The sequence below is a fragment of the Podarcis erhardii genome, assembly GCF_964252035.2.
Source record: "Podarcis erhardii genome assembly, chromosome: 15".
In the NCBI taxonomy this organism is placed as follows: domain Eukaryota; kingdom Metazoa; phylum Chordata; class Lepidosauria; order Squamata; family Lacertidae; genus Podarcis; species Podarcis erhardii.
This window is the reverse complement of record NC_138505.1, coordinates 7738709-7753773: the sequence shown is the minus strand read 5'-3', so window position 1 is coordinate 7753773 and position 15065 is coordinate 7738709. Positions and strand designations below refer to the sequence as shown.

The window sequence follows — 15065 nt, the reverse complement described above, 5'->3', positions numbered from 1 at the left end:
GGTCATAACGATGCCTTATGAGGAACGGCTAAGGGAGCTGGGCACGTTTAGCCTGGAGAAGAGGAGGTTAAGGGGTGATAGGATAGCCATGTTCAAATCTATAAAAGGATGTCACATAGAGGAGGGAGAAAGGTTGTTTTTTGCTGCTCCAGAGAAGCGGACACGGAGCAATGATTCCAAACTGCAAGAAAGAAGATTCCACCTAAACATTAGGAAGAACTTCCTGACAGTAAGAGCAGTTCGACAGTGGAATTTGCTGCCAAGGAGTGTGGTGGAGTCTCCTTCTTTGGAGGTCTTTAAGCAGAGGCTTGACAACCATATGTCAGGAGTGCTCTGATGGTGTTTCCTGCTTGGCAGGGGGTTGGACTCGATGGCCCTTGTGGTCTCTTCCAACTCCATGATTCTATGATTCTATGATTCTATGATCCAGACAAACCCCCCTGCAATGCAGGAGTCTCAGCTAAAAGCATCCATCGCAGACACCCCCCCCAACTTCTGCTTAGAAACCTCCAAGGAAGGAGAGAGCCCAGCACCTCGCGAGGGAGACTTTCCCACTTTGGAACAGCTCTCGCTGTCAGAAGGTTTTTCCAGATGTTCAGTCGGAATCTCCTTCCTTGCAACTTGGAAGTCCTGGGTTCGAGTCCTACCCTCCAGATCAGGAGGAGACAAGCTTGTTCCCTCTTCCGTGAGATAAGATATTTGAAGATGGCTTCCAGCGAAAGAAGAATGGCAGACAAAATTAATGGACTATGCAGAATTGGATAAAATGACAGGAAGGATTCGGAACCTGCGGGACCAGAGATTCACAGAAGATTGGAAGAAATATATGAACTGTTTGAAGAGCAGCTGTAATCAACAAATTACACTAGTAGGACTACAATAAGTTTTGTAAGGGGAATATATGAAACATTGCAAAGTAGGAAAAGAATAGAGATTTATTGAACTGTTGCAACAGGGTGTTCCCCTCGCTTGCAGGAGAGAGAAAAGACACAGAAAAATGGTGTGCAAGGCCTTATAAAAACTTTTGAAATTGCCACCCTGTAGATCAAGCCCACCCCCAGAAACATCATGCATACATCACAGAAAAGGAGGGTTTAAGGGAGGGGTGGTGATGGTAACCTGAGTGTCCTGTCACCTGGCTGGTTCCCTTCTAATAAAAAAATTATATATAAAAAAGATATTTGAAGATGGCTATCATATCTCCTCTCACTTTTCCTCTTAACAAACCTTCTCCCTCAACCGTTCCTCATAAGGCACCTCCAGATTTATTTATTCTGTTGTTGTTGTTGCTGTTGTTGCTGTTGTTTTTGTCCCACCCTTCACCTTACAACGATCACTTAAAACACAAGAAAATATATGCTTAAAACAACTTATGGTTGCCAGACCTTCAAGTCTTACCTGAAGTCGTCAGGTGGCAGGTGGAGGGCATGGATATTCAGGTAGATCAGAGTTCCTTTAAGATATTAATAATTATTATAATAATTTTATTATTTGTACCCTGCTCATCTGAGTGGATTGTCCCAGAAATTCTTGGCAGCTTCCAACAGATATAAAAACATAATAAAACATCAAACATAAAAAAACCTTCCTTCAGATGTCTTCTAAAGGTTACATAGTTACTTACATAGTCCTGGACATCTCCTGGGAGGGCTTTCCAAAGGGCAGGTGCCACTACCAAAAAGGCCCTTTGCCCGGGTCCCTGGAGCATCATGTCTCATCGTGAGGGAACCACTAGAAGACCCTTGGAGCTGATCTCAGTGTCCGGGCTGAACGATGGGGGTGATGTTCATTCAAGAATAATTGCTAGTAGTAATAAAACATTTTTAAAAGACTGTCATGAAGCTTTCAGGCCTCAGAATGTAGCATAGGCACTTGTCATTTGAATCAGTCAGTTTGGGACTTAAAGGTAAAGGTAAAGGGACCCCTGACCATTAGGCCCAGTCGTGGCCGACTCTGGGGTTGCGGCACTCATCTCGCTTTACTGGCCGAGGGAGCCAGCGTACAGCTTCAGGGTCATGTGGCCAGCATGACTAAGCTGCTTCTGGCGAACCAGAGCAGCGCATGGAAACTCTGTTTACCTTCCCGCCAAAGTGGTACCTATTTATCTACTTATACTTTGACGTGCTTTCAAACTGCTAGGTTGGCAGGAGCTGGGACTGGGCAACGGGAGCTCACTCCGTCGCGGGGATTCGAACCGCTGCCCTTCCGATCGGCAAGCCCTAGGCTCTGTGGTTTAACCCACAGCGCCACCAGCATCCAGTTTGGGACTTACCCTCCTGTTATAAGAATTTTAAGGTCTCAAATATAGGATAAATATTCATAAATGCACACATATCTAAATATATAAACCATGTGTCTGAAATAGTACAGGAGAGCAACCCTGAAGTCATTTTGACTCTCCCAAAGACCTCAAATGTTCCTCTGCAGTAAGGGAGGCAAATGGGGAAAGCCTTCCCATTGTCTTTTCACTTACAAATCCTGTCTTAAGGGCCTATTTGTGTATGAATAGGGTGAGCCTGACCTGGATTCAGGAACTAAAGAATTAATCATCACAAAAGAATGCCCAGGCTGCCCAAGTAATGCAATCAGGCATCCTGGCAGACAGGATTTCTGCTGTAGACCATCTCCTATGATGTTAGTATGCTGATTTTGGGGTGGTCTTTGGCTAAGGGGGTTGGGCAATGTCATAGTCTTTAAAGGTTCCTGCACACTTTTAATCAGGGTCTCTCCCTCCTTGGAAGGGAACTCTGTTGCAACAGAAAAATAAACATCTGCCTTGCTTTCCACTGATCCAGCCTCTATCCATGTTTCTCTGACAGATCATGGATTTTGGGGACTCAGAGTCCCTTGGGGAATTGGGCAGAAAAAGCCAAACCCCAATTTTTACATCAATTTCCAGAGCAGGAGAAAACAAGCTTGCTCCATTTCCCACGAGACGGCCCTTCAGATATGGCCATTGTATCGCCTCTCCATCTTCTCTTATCTGGGCTAAATATCCTGTTCTAAGTAGCCCGTGGAAATGCCGTTTACCTTCCCGCCGGAGTGGTACCTATTTATCTACTTGCACTTTGACGTGCTTTTGAACTGCTAGGTTGGCAGGAGCAGGGACTGAGCAACGGGAGCTCACCCCGTCGCGGGGATTCGAACCGCTGACCTTCTGATCGGCAAGCCCTAGGCTCTGTGGTTTAGACCACAGCGCCACCTGCATCTGGTGGTAAAAAAGGAGCCAGGCAGGTGAGGTCAGGCTGAGGCCACCCAAATGGTCTTCTTCTTCTTTGGCAATCACGCATAGCCAAGTAAGATTGTCTTTCATAAACACCCAAATGGTACAGCCACCACTGTTCCCAACCTCATTTTTTTTTTATTTAATATCTTTCATTTATATTTTTCAGATATATACATTTCACTGATTTCACAATCATTTTGACATTTTAAAACTTGACTTCCTTCTCCCTCTTTCTGCGGTTCCTTAAATTTATTAATATCTTCTGCATGTCCAAATTCGCTTACTCGTTTATCTACTTTAAATATAAAGTCTTATGCAACTGTAGGTTATTTCAATAATCCTGCCAGTGTTTTTATCTGTTTACAATTTATCTGTAAATATTCAACAAACCATTTCCACTCCTTTATTGAAAGTTTGCTATCTTGATTTCTTATTCTTCCAGTCAGTTTCGCCATTTCTGCATCTTCCATTAGTTTTTGTATCCATTCTTCCTTTGCTGGGACTTCTGCTATAGTCGCGTACATGAATAAGTTTCTATTCAATTTGGGTAGTTCTGTCCCTATAATTCCTAAGAGAAAGGCTTCTGTGTTTGTTTGTTTGTTTGTTTCAAACGTTATTTTGAACATCTTTTTCATTTCATTGTACAGTGGTACCTCAGTTGTCGAACGTAATCGGTTCCAGGAGACCGTTCGACTTCTGAAATGTTCAACAACCGAGGCGCAATGAGCGGCCTGCAATTTCCATTGAGAAAATGGAGAAATGTGTCTCGGAAGGTGTTTGACTTCTGAGGCTTGTTCGAAAATGGAAGCATTTGCTTCCGGGTTGTCGGCGTTTGAAAGCCGAAACGTTCGACTTCCGAAGCGTTCGACAGCCGAGGTACCGCTGTATATCATTTCCCAGTAAGCCTTAACCTTACTGCAAGACCAAAAATTCCCAACCTTATTCTTAACCGTCAGGTGTGTGGCAGGCTCTTTGCAGAGACTAAGCGCTGGAGGGAAAGCACTCTGTCCATACTCAAGCACACCCTGCCGTTCCTTTCCCTTCTCCAATGCCAACCACATAATCTCCCTGTTAAGTTGTAGGTGAACATATCAGACGACACAGCGATTCTTCAGACAGCTCTTGTTTATTCACAGGCCAGAACAGAACTGAACTGAAGGGTTCAGCCAGCCTTCTTATATAGAGCTCCATTACAACGCAACAGTAACCACTTTCTGTAACTATCCAATCACTGAACGTCACTTTCAATCCCTTATTTGCATATGCGGACCTGAGTGAACACTATCTACAGTATTCCCCTGCTGGCCCAGGGTGAGAACTTCAGTATACGGTAACACTCCCCATTAGGAATTTCCCATTGCATGGAAAGTAACTTCCTTTCTCAGTAGGAAACACATTCCGAGTAACTTCAAAGGTTACATACTGTATGTGGCTTTACGACACCTAACAGGCAATGCTCCAAACCTGGGCAGCACAGCTTTGGCCTGGTTCTTGGCGTTTTTTTTTGGACCAGATAACAACCTCAGAATATGAAAAGGACCATGAATTATCACCAATATTATCTTAACTTTTATCCTGCCTTTTCCTCAGATTGGGACTCAAGGCGGCTTACGCAAGTTGAAATGACACAGATAACATAGGGGGTGGGGAGCTAAGACATACAAAAGACAACTGTTAAACAGTAATTAAACTCCAACGGAATGAAAACAAGGCACAAACCAAATCTATTTAAAACTAATGAAAGGAAAGTGAGCTGGTCTCAGACTGCCATCTAGTGGTGTGATGAAGTAGCAACTACCCCATCGCTTATCTACCTATCCTATAACACAGGCTTCCTCAACCTTGGCCCTCCAGATGTTTTGGCCTACAACTCCCATGATCCCTAGCTAACAGGACTAGTGGTCAGGGATGATGGGAATTGTAGTCCAAAACATCTGGAGGGCCGAAGGTTGGGGATGCCTGCTATAACACCTCAATGAGCATTCATAGCGGTTCCCTTGGGGGTGTTCATACATCTTCCTGTTGGTTGTTGGTTCTTCCCATGCCTGTCCCTGTCAGTTTCCTGACTGCATAAAATCTGATTCATTTCTATTTCTTTTTAATATAATTTTAATCCAATTTTCTGTTTTACAATTTTGAATACTCATTTAAACATCCTTATAATATCAACGACTTCCCTTCCTCTCTTTCCATAGTTCATTTTACTTACCATAAATCCCTGCATATTTTACATAAACTAAACCATTCAGTATTCCATTATTACATCCATCAAAACTTGTTTACACTGTTAAATTTATCTTAAAGCTCCCAACATTTTCAAGTGTACACCATTTCCCCCTATATATTCAATAAACATTTTCCAATCTTCTCTAAATGTATGTTCTTCTTGTTCTCTTATTCTATAGGTTAAGTTTGCAAGCTGTGCATATTCTGTCAACTTAAGTTCTCATTCTTCTATAGTTGGGACCTCGCTCGTTTTCCATTTTGGGGCTAACGAAACACGGGTCACAGTAGTGGCATACAAAAATAACCTTTTCTGACACCTGGGAATTTCTGTCTGAATTATCCCCAACAAAAAGGACTCTTTTTTTAAAAAAAAAATTTAAAAGTACTTTTAAACATTTTTTTCCAGTTCATTATGAATTATTTCCCAACACTCTTTTACCCTTTTACAGGTCCACCACATATGAAAAAACATTCCCTCAGCCTCTTTGCCTCTCCAGCACTTATCTGATTCAGTCTTATACATCTTACCAAACCTAGGTAAATGTAAAGGGACCCCTGACCGTGAGGTCCAGTCGTGGCCGACTCTGGGATTGCGGCGCACATCTCGCTTTATTGGCCGAGGGAGCCAGCGTACAGCTTCCAGGTTATGTGGCCAGCATGACTAAGCTGCTTCTGGCGAACCAGAGCAGCGCATGGAAACACTGTTTACCTTCCCGCTGGAGCGGTACCTATTTATCTACTTGCACTTTGACATGCTTTCGAACTGCTAGGTTGGCAGGAGCAGGAGCAGGGACCGAGCGGGGATTCGAACCGCCGACCTTCTGATTGGCAAGCCCTAGGCTCTGTGGTTTAACCCACAGTGCCACCTGCATCTCTCTTAGCAAGCCAACTCGGAGTTAAATACCATCTGTAAATCATTTTCAAGTACAATGGTACCTCTGGTTACGTACTTAATTCGTTCCGGAGGTCCGTTCTTAACCTGAAACTGTTCTTAACCTGAATTACCACTTTAGTTAATGGGGCCTCCCGCTGTTGCCGCACTGCCAGAGCACGATTTCTGTTCTCATCCTGAAGCAAAGTTCTTAACCCGAGGTACTATTTCTGGGTTAGCGGATTCTGTAACCTGAAGCGTCTGTAACCTGAGGTACCACTGTAGTTCTCCTTCAAAGAATAACATGCTGCGAACTTCAAATCGCTTTTCCAAAGTTTCCCCCAGAGATATTATGTCCTATATCTATTGCCGAGAAATCTGATTCATTTCCAAAGCGGATTTGTTGTGCAAGGGCAGAGATGAATTCGTCTTAATGTAGGAAGAATATGCCTCTCCATGGCGGTTGGTGGGATTCGCACTCCTGTCCAGCTTGCAGGGCTTTCCATTGAGGCATTGTTGTGGTACCCACTGTGAGAGCAGGATGCTGTGTTGGTTGGACCCTTTTGGGCCCAGACCCAGCAGGCTATTCTTATGTCCTTGATATATGAAAAATTTGGGGTCAAATTTATCTTATTTCATTCTTACAAGCAAGGAATGCTAAATGTACCTTTGCACTGCATATATCCTACATTTCCTCACACCCCGACAGGGACTCAAGCTGGTTTATACAGCTAAAACAGGAAAATAATGATAATTTAAAAACAATAAAACATTGATAAAACATATGGACAAATCTTTTAAAATGTACAGATAATTATAATGAAAACTGCACAGCACCAGCCCTTTCCTTGAAAAACAACAACAGTTAGTTCCCAAAGGGATGAAGAAAGCCTTCACCTAAATATGGGAGAATTGTATGTTGTCTATAAGAATCAAAGAAAATTGTTATAAATTAGTTTGGAAGATAGTATTTAACACCAGTCAGATTAAATCAAATAAACAAGGAATGTTTAGTATGTTGGAGGAGATGCCAGGAAACAGGGAATTATGTTCACATGTGCTGGGGGCTGTAAATATGTACAATTTTTTCTGGCAAAGGGTGTTTAAGGAGATGACAGAAATCACCGGGTTAAAGCTGACCTAAAGTCCAGAGTTAGCTTTATTCTCAGTTTACAATGGGGTGGAAGGATCACAGGCTATGACGGGCTTGCTCACAAATTTATTGACAGCTGCACAAATTATGATAGCTAGGAAGTGGAAGGGGCAAGCAGAATATAAAATGGGAAAATAGTATAAAGAGGTGTGGGGTATAACTATTAATGATAAATTAACATGTGCCATTAAGGTAAGATGGGGAATACGCAGGAGAACTGATTTTGAGGAGATATGGAGGGTGTTTGTTGAATTTGTACTGTTAAAACGGAAAGGGGTCAAACCATCGCAAGAGGTGTTGAGATTTTGGGAGGCTGGATAGTTACAATGGAATGGTCTCAGTGGTGGGGCACACATTTTTTATTCTTATTTATTTATTTATGATTATTACTTTGTCAAAATAAATTAAAAAATTAAAAAAAGAAGAAGAAAAGCCCTCCCCTGCCTGTGGAATGACAAGGAGGAGGGAGCCAGCCTAACTTCTCTACAGAGGAAGTTCCGAAGATGGGGAGCAGCCACCGAGAAGGCCCTGTCCCTGTGTCTCCAGCAAGCATGGCTGTGAGAGGGGTGGGAGCAAGCGAAGGGCCTCGATTAAAGATCTCAGAACCTGGGCAGGTTTCTATGAGGGTACACAGTCTTTCAAATTGTCTGGACCTAAGCGACATAGGGCTTTATAGGTCTTGCATGTATAGTTACTACATACACAAACACACCCTTCTTGCTCTTCCACCCAGGCAAGCAAGGGGCATGATCAGGGAGTTTCATGGATACATTGCAGACAGGCAGAAACACTCAGGGGTGAAGCTGGGCCTGTGCGGATGTGGTCGGCAGAGATTTCTGAGGTGCAGATAGAGAGGCCTTTGCCCCTTGTTGGTTTGCAAGCCCCCTCCATAGAGGCTGGCCCCTCTCACTGGCCTCGGAGCTTGCTTACCGGTAACCTCCTCTGGCTGATATCTAGACATACCAGGGAGATTTTGATAGTCGACATTTTCCCAAGCATGGGCAAAATGCACAACCCCTCCCTCCTGCTTCCGCAGGGGAAAGAAAATAAGTCAGAAATCTATTTACATGATGTTTATTCCTGACATTAGAGCACTAGAGAAAAACACGTCCTTTCAGGTCAGTTCTTCTAGCACGTCTGACAAACTTCCTGAACATGCGCACTCGGAAGGTTTTAAGTTACACTCTTCACAAAGACTTATCCAGCCTGTGAACGTCCTGGGAAATTCTTTCCCAGAGATAAGCGCATCATGTTGTGTCAACAATCTGGCTGTCTGCAGCAGTGATGTTTCCATATACTGACAGTTTGGCCCTTGGGCTCTGGGATAGCCCACTTCATAGAATCAACAGGCTTAAGTCTAATTAATGCATGAAGGGGTTAAGACCATAGAGTAAGCTGTCCTGCTGGCCTTAGCTCACCTTCAAAGGGTAACCAAGGCAATCAAGACTTTGTTCCTTCACCCCACTCCAGACTTACTGAGAAGCTCAGTTTGAAGAAGCAAAGCTGGTTGTTCCAGATTAACTGCATGCTCTCAGAAACCGTTCTTGATTTCCTATACCAATAATTAGGAACTTTCATGACTTTGGAACTAAATGAAGTTTTACTGCCTGTGCAGCCTTTCTGATTGATGTATGCAACAGCACATGAACCTGACCTTTGGAGAGTTTGTATATAAACCATGCTGAACTTATGAAACGTGCTCTTTTCCTCTGCTGGGGGAACAGGGGACTCTTTCAGAACTCACTTGGAAAGACACATTTTAAAGATCTAACTGCCTATATTTCCACACTTTACTTTGCTGCACATTTAGTGACTTTAAATCTCTGCTGGGGTTCTCTGGGGTTGCAGTGCTCATCTCGCTTTATTGGCCGAGGGAGCCAGCGTACAGCTTCTGGGTCATGTGGCCAGCATGACTAAGCCGCTTCTGGCGAACCAGAGCAGCGCACGGAAACGCCGTTTACCTTCCCGTCGGAGCGGTGCCTATTTATCTACTTGCACTTTGAGGTGCTTTCGAACTGCTAGGTGGGCAGGAGCAGGGACCGAGCAACGGGAGCTCACCCCATCGTGGGCATTCGAACCACCGACCTTCTGATTGGCAAGCCCTAGGCTCTGTGGTTTAACCCACAGCGCCACCCGCGTTCCTTCTCACCAAAGAGTATTTGCTCCAAATCTATATTTTTCCCTTGCACCAACATGGGTTGGAAGGTCCCCACTCTTCCTGGCCTAAGTGTTAGCTGCAGGAGCTGGATTTCCATAACTGGTTTGGCCAAGGTTATATTTACCTTTAATGTGCTGCAACCCTGCACAATCAAAACATGGGAGTTGCTTCCCTAAAGTGCCAGAGGCATGATCCGTCTTCCAGGACAAACTAATGGGGCTTTTGGTAAGAGATCTAGTGGAGAATGACTCATTGGCAACAGACAGCTAAGCCAGAGTGGAGTTCCTCTTTCCTGCCCATCTATTGCCCTTCGCCTCCACTCTTTATTGTATTTCATGCCTGCTGAATCCTGCGTCAGGTAGGAGAAATTCGGAAAGTGTGATGCCGAGTTAACTGTTATATTGCTATTTCAACTATAGATGGCAGTGTAAATGACAGCACAGTTGGAGATGACACCATTTTGCCATCTTTAGAAGCTTAAGAAGCAACCATGATTCAGATCACTGGTGTATCAAGTGCACTACTCTCTACCTGTAGGGATAGGGACCCTGAAGCCCTCCGGGTGATGCTGGACCCCCCTATCGTCCTACGAGCTCCCTACTCCCAAAGCACCATGAAGTATTTTTCTTATCTTACTATATGATATTTTTTGCAAGGGGGAAAGTCGGCACGCTGTAGTTTGTGCAGCCGCCAGCAGGGGGCCATGCACACGGCAGCATGGCAACAATGGGCAGAATGGGGGAAGCAGGCAGGCTGGTGGTGTGGGGTCGCAGGCCAGCAGAGCAAGCAGGCAGGGTCTTGCTTATCTTGCTATATAATATTTTTGCAAGGGGAAAAGGCGTCACACTGTAGATCACCTGCTGCTCGCTGAGGAGAGGGGAATGAAGACGATGAAATCTCTCTCCCCTTCTCACTTCACCTCTGACAGAAGGAAATGAGTGTCAGTGCCGGGAGAAAGACTTTCGCCTCTTCGTTCCTTTCTTCTCTGAGTACAGCAGCAGCAAGAGGATTTTAGGATTGGGGTGAGTTGTGAGAAGATTGGGGGGAGGCGAGTTCTGAGTGAACAATGAAGGGGTTTGGGGTTAGGGTGAGGTGTAAAGCAGTGGCAGAGGGGGCCCTGGCTGGTTAGATTCAGAGTGTGGTTAACGCTTTGTTGTTTGAAGGGTTAGTCGGGTGGCGCTGTGGTCTAAACTACTGAGCCTCTTGGGCTTGCCGATCAGAGGTTGGCGGTTCGAATCCCTGCGACGGGGTGAGCTCCTGTTGCTCTGCCCCAGCTTCTGCCAACCTAGTAATTTGAAAGCACACTGGGGCAAGTAGATAAATAGGTACCACTGTGGTGGGAAGGTAAACGGTGTTTCTCTGTGCTCTGGTTTCCGTCATGGTGTCCCGTTATGCCAGAAGCGGTTTAGTCATGCTGGCCACATGACCCAGAAAGCTGTCTGTGGACGAACGCAGACTCCCTCGGCCTGAAAGTGAGATGAGTGCCCACAGTCACCATTGACTAGACTTAACTGTCCAGGAGTCCTTTACCTAAAGCAGTGGTCCCCAAGGTGGGATCACTAAGGGTAGTGTTAAGAGGCAAGGGGGTGGGTTGCTGTTCTGAACCTTGTGTCCTAATCTTTCTTTGTGAGTCATGCAAAGCACTATACTCAATAATGCTTTTCATAGGGTAGGGAAGGTGGACCCGGGGGATGTGTTGAAGGAACCAAGAGGGTGGTGGCCCAAAAACATTTGGGAACCACTGGTGTAAAAGCTGGGGGGTTGGCAGGGGTAGGGAGTAATGTGGAGTTGGTGAGCAAGGAGAATCTGTTGGGGTCTATAATTGCTTATCTCAGTGCTGTCTTGTGCTGGGGCCCCCCAAAAAATTTAAAGGGAAAAAACCCCAGATGTACATTTCCATAATATAAGATAAAAAACAAATAAAATAAAACCTACATACAGAAACAGTGTTTTGTGTTGTGTAGGCTCCTATGATGTAAGTACAGTGGTGCCTCGCAAGACGAAATTAATTCGTTCCGCAAGTTTTTTCTTCTTGCGAGTTTTTCGTCTTGCGAAGCACGGTTTCCCATAGGAATGCATTGAAAATCAATCAATGCGTTCCTATGGAAACCGCCTTCAGACCAGGTCCGGGGACAGTCTGTCCCCCGACCTCTTCTGAAGGCTGGGGGGGGGGGGACAAGGGCTTTTCTTCCCACCGCCAGCCTTCAGAAGGCTGTTCTGAAGGCTGGCGGTGGGAAGAAAAGCCCTTCTCCCCACCTCCCGCCCCGCAAGCTCTGGGGACAGGAGAGCTTTGCTGCTGACCCTCAGCATTTTAAAAGCCCCCCCCCGGGACAGCGGAGACTTCTCCGCTACTCAGGATGTGCTTATCTGCACATATCTCCAGCTCTGCATATTCCCCCTCCCTCCTCCATATGTTAATCCTGTGTAACCCAACCTCTTCTTAATGTATTCATGATGTAACTGGGATGTATTTTTCACTGTATTCTGGGACATGGAGGGAAGTTTCAAAAGTTTACGTCACCCCTTCCTCGCGGTTCAATCTCGCCTTGAACCTGTTGCGCAATAAACTTGGATCTTCTGCAGTTTGCTCCTGTCTCCAGCTGAGCTCATTTTCCTCCGCAGGGACCCGCGGACTTAGTCCGACGAGCTGGGTGGCAGAGCAGCCTCGCACCCAGATTTTACTGTAACAACTGTATCATCATCATCATCAATCCTCTTGGGGGCTGCCCAGAGTGGCTGGGGAAACCCAGCCAGATGGGCGGGTTATAAACAATAAATTATTCTATTATTATTATTATTATTATTATTAGGGAGGCAAAACAAGCAGTTCAATCAGTCACTTGACAGACATGTATCTAAACCGCCTCTATTAAAACATAAAATGATGGAACTGCAGAGTTTCAAGGGGCCCCGAGCGCCATCTATTCCAGCCCCTGCAAGGCAGGAATCTCAACTAAATCACACCTGACAAAACGCATCCTTGATTTCATCAAGGCGGGCGTGACAGGTGCTTATTTGACATTTCGCAACGGGAGGCTCTTTCCAGAGGAGAGGAAATTAGCACAAGCCAGGATGATTTGCAAGACTCTTCCGCAGCTGAGGAGGCTATAAAAACCCGCCTGCCTTGATGCTTGCATTCACATCACATCACGTCTCTTCTCGGATCTTGCTCCCTTTGGAAACTCAGGTAAGTCCTCATCTCTTGGCAGCCAACCTGGAGGTGGCTTGGAAGCAGCCTCCCATGGGAACTGCTCTCCTCCTCTACCTGCTTTGGTTTGCTGCTAGCTGCGAAGGAAGGAGAGGGCGGTAGCTGACTAAGGGATACTCAGGGTCAGCCCATTGAAAGCAATGGAGCTAAGCTAGCCCAGTCCATCCATTACAATGGGTCTGCTCTGAGTAGGGCTAACCCAGAGTCCCTTCCTCCATTACCAATAATGCAGAAATACCTAGGGCTACTGGAGGGAGTCTAGAATGAACCTTCTTTCCACCTTCTGACAACCTGCTCGGTTAGAAAGTCCATTATCTTCTTTTATTTTTCACTGCCCTGGCCACACAGCTGGAAATTTATCAGCCTTGCTTAGCAGACTAGTAGAAACGTTTTGTAGGCAAATTTGCGGGCTCCTTTTAAAAGCTGCTTCCAAGGGGCTTTAATGTGTTCTTTCTGGGTCCTGGATGCCAGCACTTTAAATCAGCCCTTCATTCAAAATCACGAGGTCTAGAATCTTACTTGATTTGGAGGAAGTAGGGCTGAAAATGTCACCCACCTGAATTCCAGGAGAGCCACGGCCAGGAAGCATAGCCCAGGCTTCGTTGTCCCCAGATGCCAGTGGACTACAATGCCCATCATCCACAACCTGCAGAGTCCTGTGGACAAGGATGATGGGAGTTGTAGTCCAACCAACTACGGAGATTATAAGTGCTGGAAATCAGCAACGTCTTGAGGCCGCCATGTTGGTTACTCCTCTTACTCCCCTTATGGTCAGAGCTGAGCCTTGAACCCCTCTCCCCTTTTCCTCCCTCTCCTCTGTATCCTCCCAAAGGCTTAGCAAGATGAAAACTCTCCTGGAGAAGGCTTTGGAGTGCGTAGTCAACATCTTCCACCAGTATGCCATTCGGAACCCAATGGATGACTACCTGCAGTTCAAGGAGTTTGAGAAGCTATTGAAGGAACAAGCTCAGCCTTTCTTGAAGGACACTCTACCTGTAAGCACTGATGGACAGCTGGGAAAACTGTGGCCACAGGAATGGGGGCAAAGCTCTTGGTCCTGGTGTGTGTGTGTGTGTGTGTGTGTGTGTGTGTGTGTGTGTTCCCGTGGCCCTCCAGAGGATGCTGGACTCCAACTCCCATCATCTCCTGACCCTTAGTCATGCTGGATAGAGCTGATGGGAGTTGGAGTGCAATAACATTTGTGGCTCCCTTGGCCTTTAACTCGACCCCAGTTTTCCCATCTTAGTTCTCCCGCTCTTTTGGGACTACAGCTCCAATCATCCCTAGCTAGCAGGACCAGTAGCCAGGGAAGATGGGAAATGTAGTCCAAAAACAGCTGGAGAACCAAACTTGGGAAACCCTCAACTAGACCGTCTCTTGTTTTTCCTGAGCCTGAGATACCACCATCTCAGCTCTTGCCTTCTTCTAAGGCCAGGGACAGGACTACAACTCCCACAACCCCCTGCTCACTGGCCACGACTGATAGGGCTGATGGAAGCTGGAATCTGTCCCCAAATAACTGAAAGACCACCTCCTTCCCTCAAGACCCTCTTGGGTGCTGAGATCGGCAGAGTGGGACCTCTTGGTAGTTCTTCCACCCTCAGATGTTCAGGGGATGGTGGTGACGCAGGACAGGGTCTTCTCTGCTGTGGCCCCAAAGCTGTGGAACTCTGTCTCCAGAGCCTGGCGCCTTCCTTATACAGCTTTTGGAGAAGCTGAAGATGCATATTTTAAGAGCTCACCTTATTTCTGTGGATGGAAGTTGCATTAAAATGTTTTCATGTTGTGTTTTAATCTTGTAACCTGCCTCTGGACCTTAGGGTGAAGGGCGGGCAATTAATAATGATGATGAACAAATAAATATAACCCTTTTCTGCTTCCTCCTCCTTAATCTTATCCGCAGCCCGGTATGACCCAGGATGCTTACATCAAGAATATGTTTGAAAAAGCAGACAAGAGCCGTGACGGGAAGCTGAAGTTCACTGAGTTCTTGCCTGTGCTGGAGCTTGCCCTCATAGATGCTCACAACAGATCCCACCGCCTTCCCGAGACGGGGCACTGAGTTAGCCAGGGCCCACCTGCAAGGCAACCACGGTCCCAATGGATCCCATTCTTGAGTTATCCATTCCCATGGATTGTAGGCACCCCTGCCTGACTAAACCACTGGCACTAGAAGACTTCAAAGTCTTGTCATAAGAACAATAAAACACACTTCATTGAGAA

At 45.8% G+C, this 15065-nt stretch overlaps 1 protein-coding gene across 1 annotated transcript; it reads left to right on the top strand.

The window, feature by feature from the left end:
• Positions 1-12670: 12670 nt before the first annotated feature.
• Positions 12671-15065, top strand: LOC309330073 (protein S100-A12-like). Its single transcript, XM_081841497.1, has 3 exons — positions 12671-12821; positions 13675-13837; positions 14746-15065. Exons 2-3 carry the CDS (start codon positions 13685-13687, stop codon positions 14902-14904), a joined length of 312 nt encoding a protein of 103 aa, XP_081697623.1. The 5' UTR covers positions 12671-12821; positions 13675-13684; the 3' UTR covers positions 14905-15065.

Excerpts from the sequence above, each read along its gene's own strand:
- LOC309330073 (XM_081841497.1), top strand. The coding sequence starts at position 13,685 with ATGAAAACTCTCCTGGAGAAGGCTTTGGAGTGCGTAGTCAACATCTTC. Across the intron at positions 13,838-14,745 it reads TCTTGAAGGACACTCTACCT|CCCGGTATGACCCAGGATGC; the intron begins GTAAGCACTGAT and ends TCTTATCCGCAG.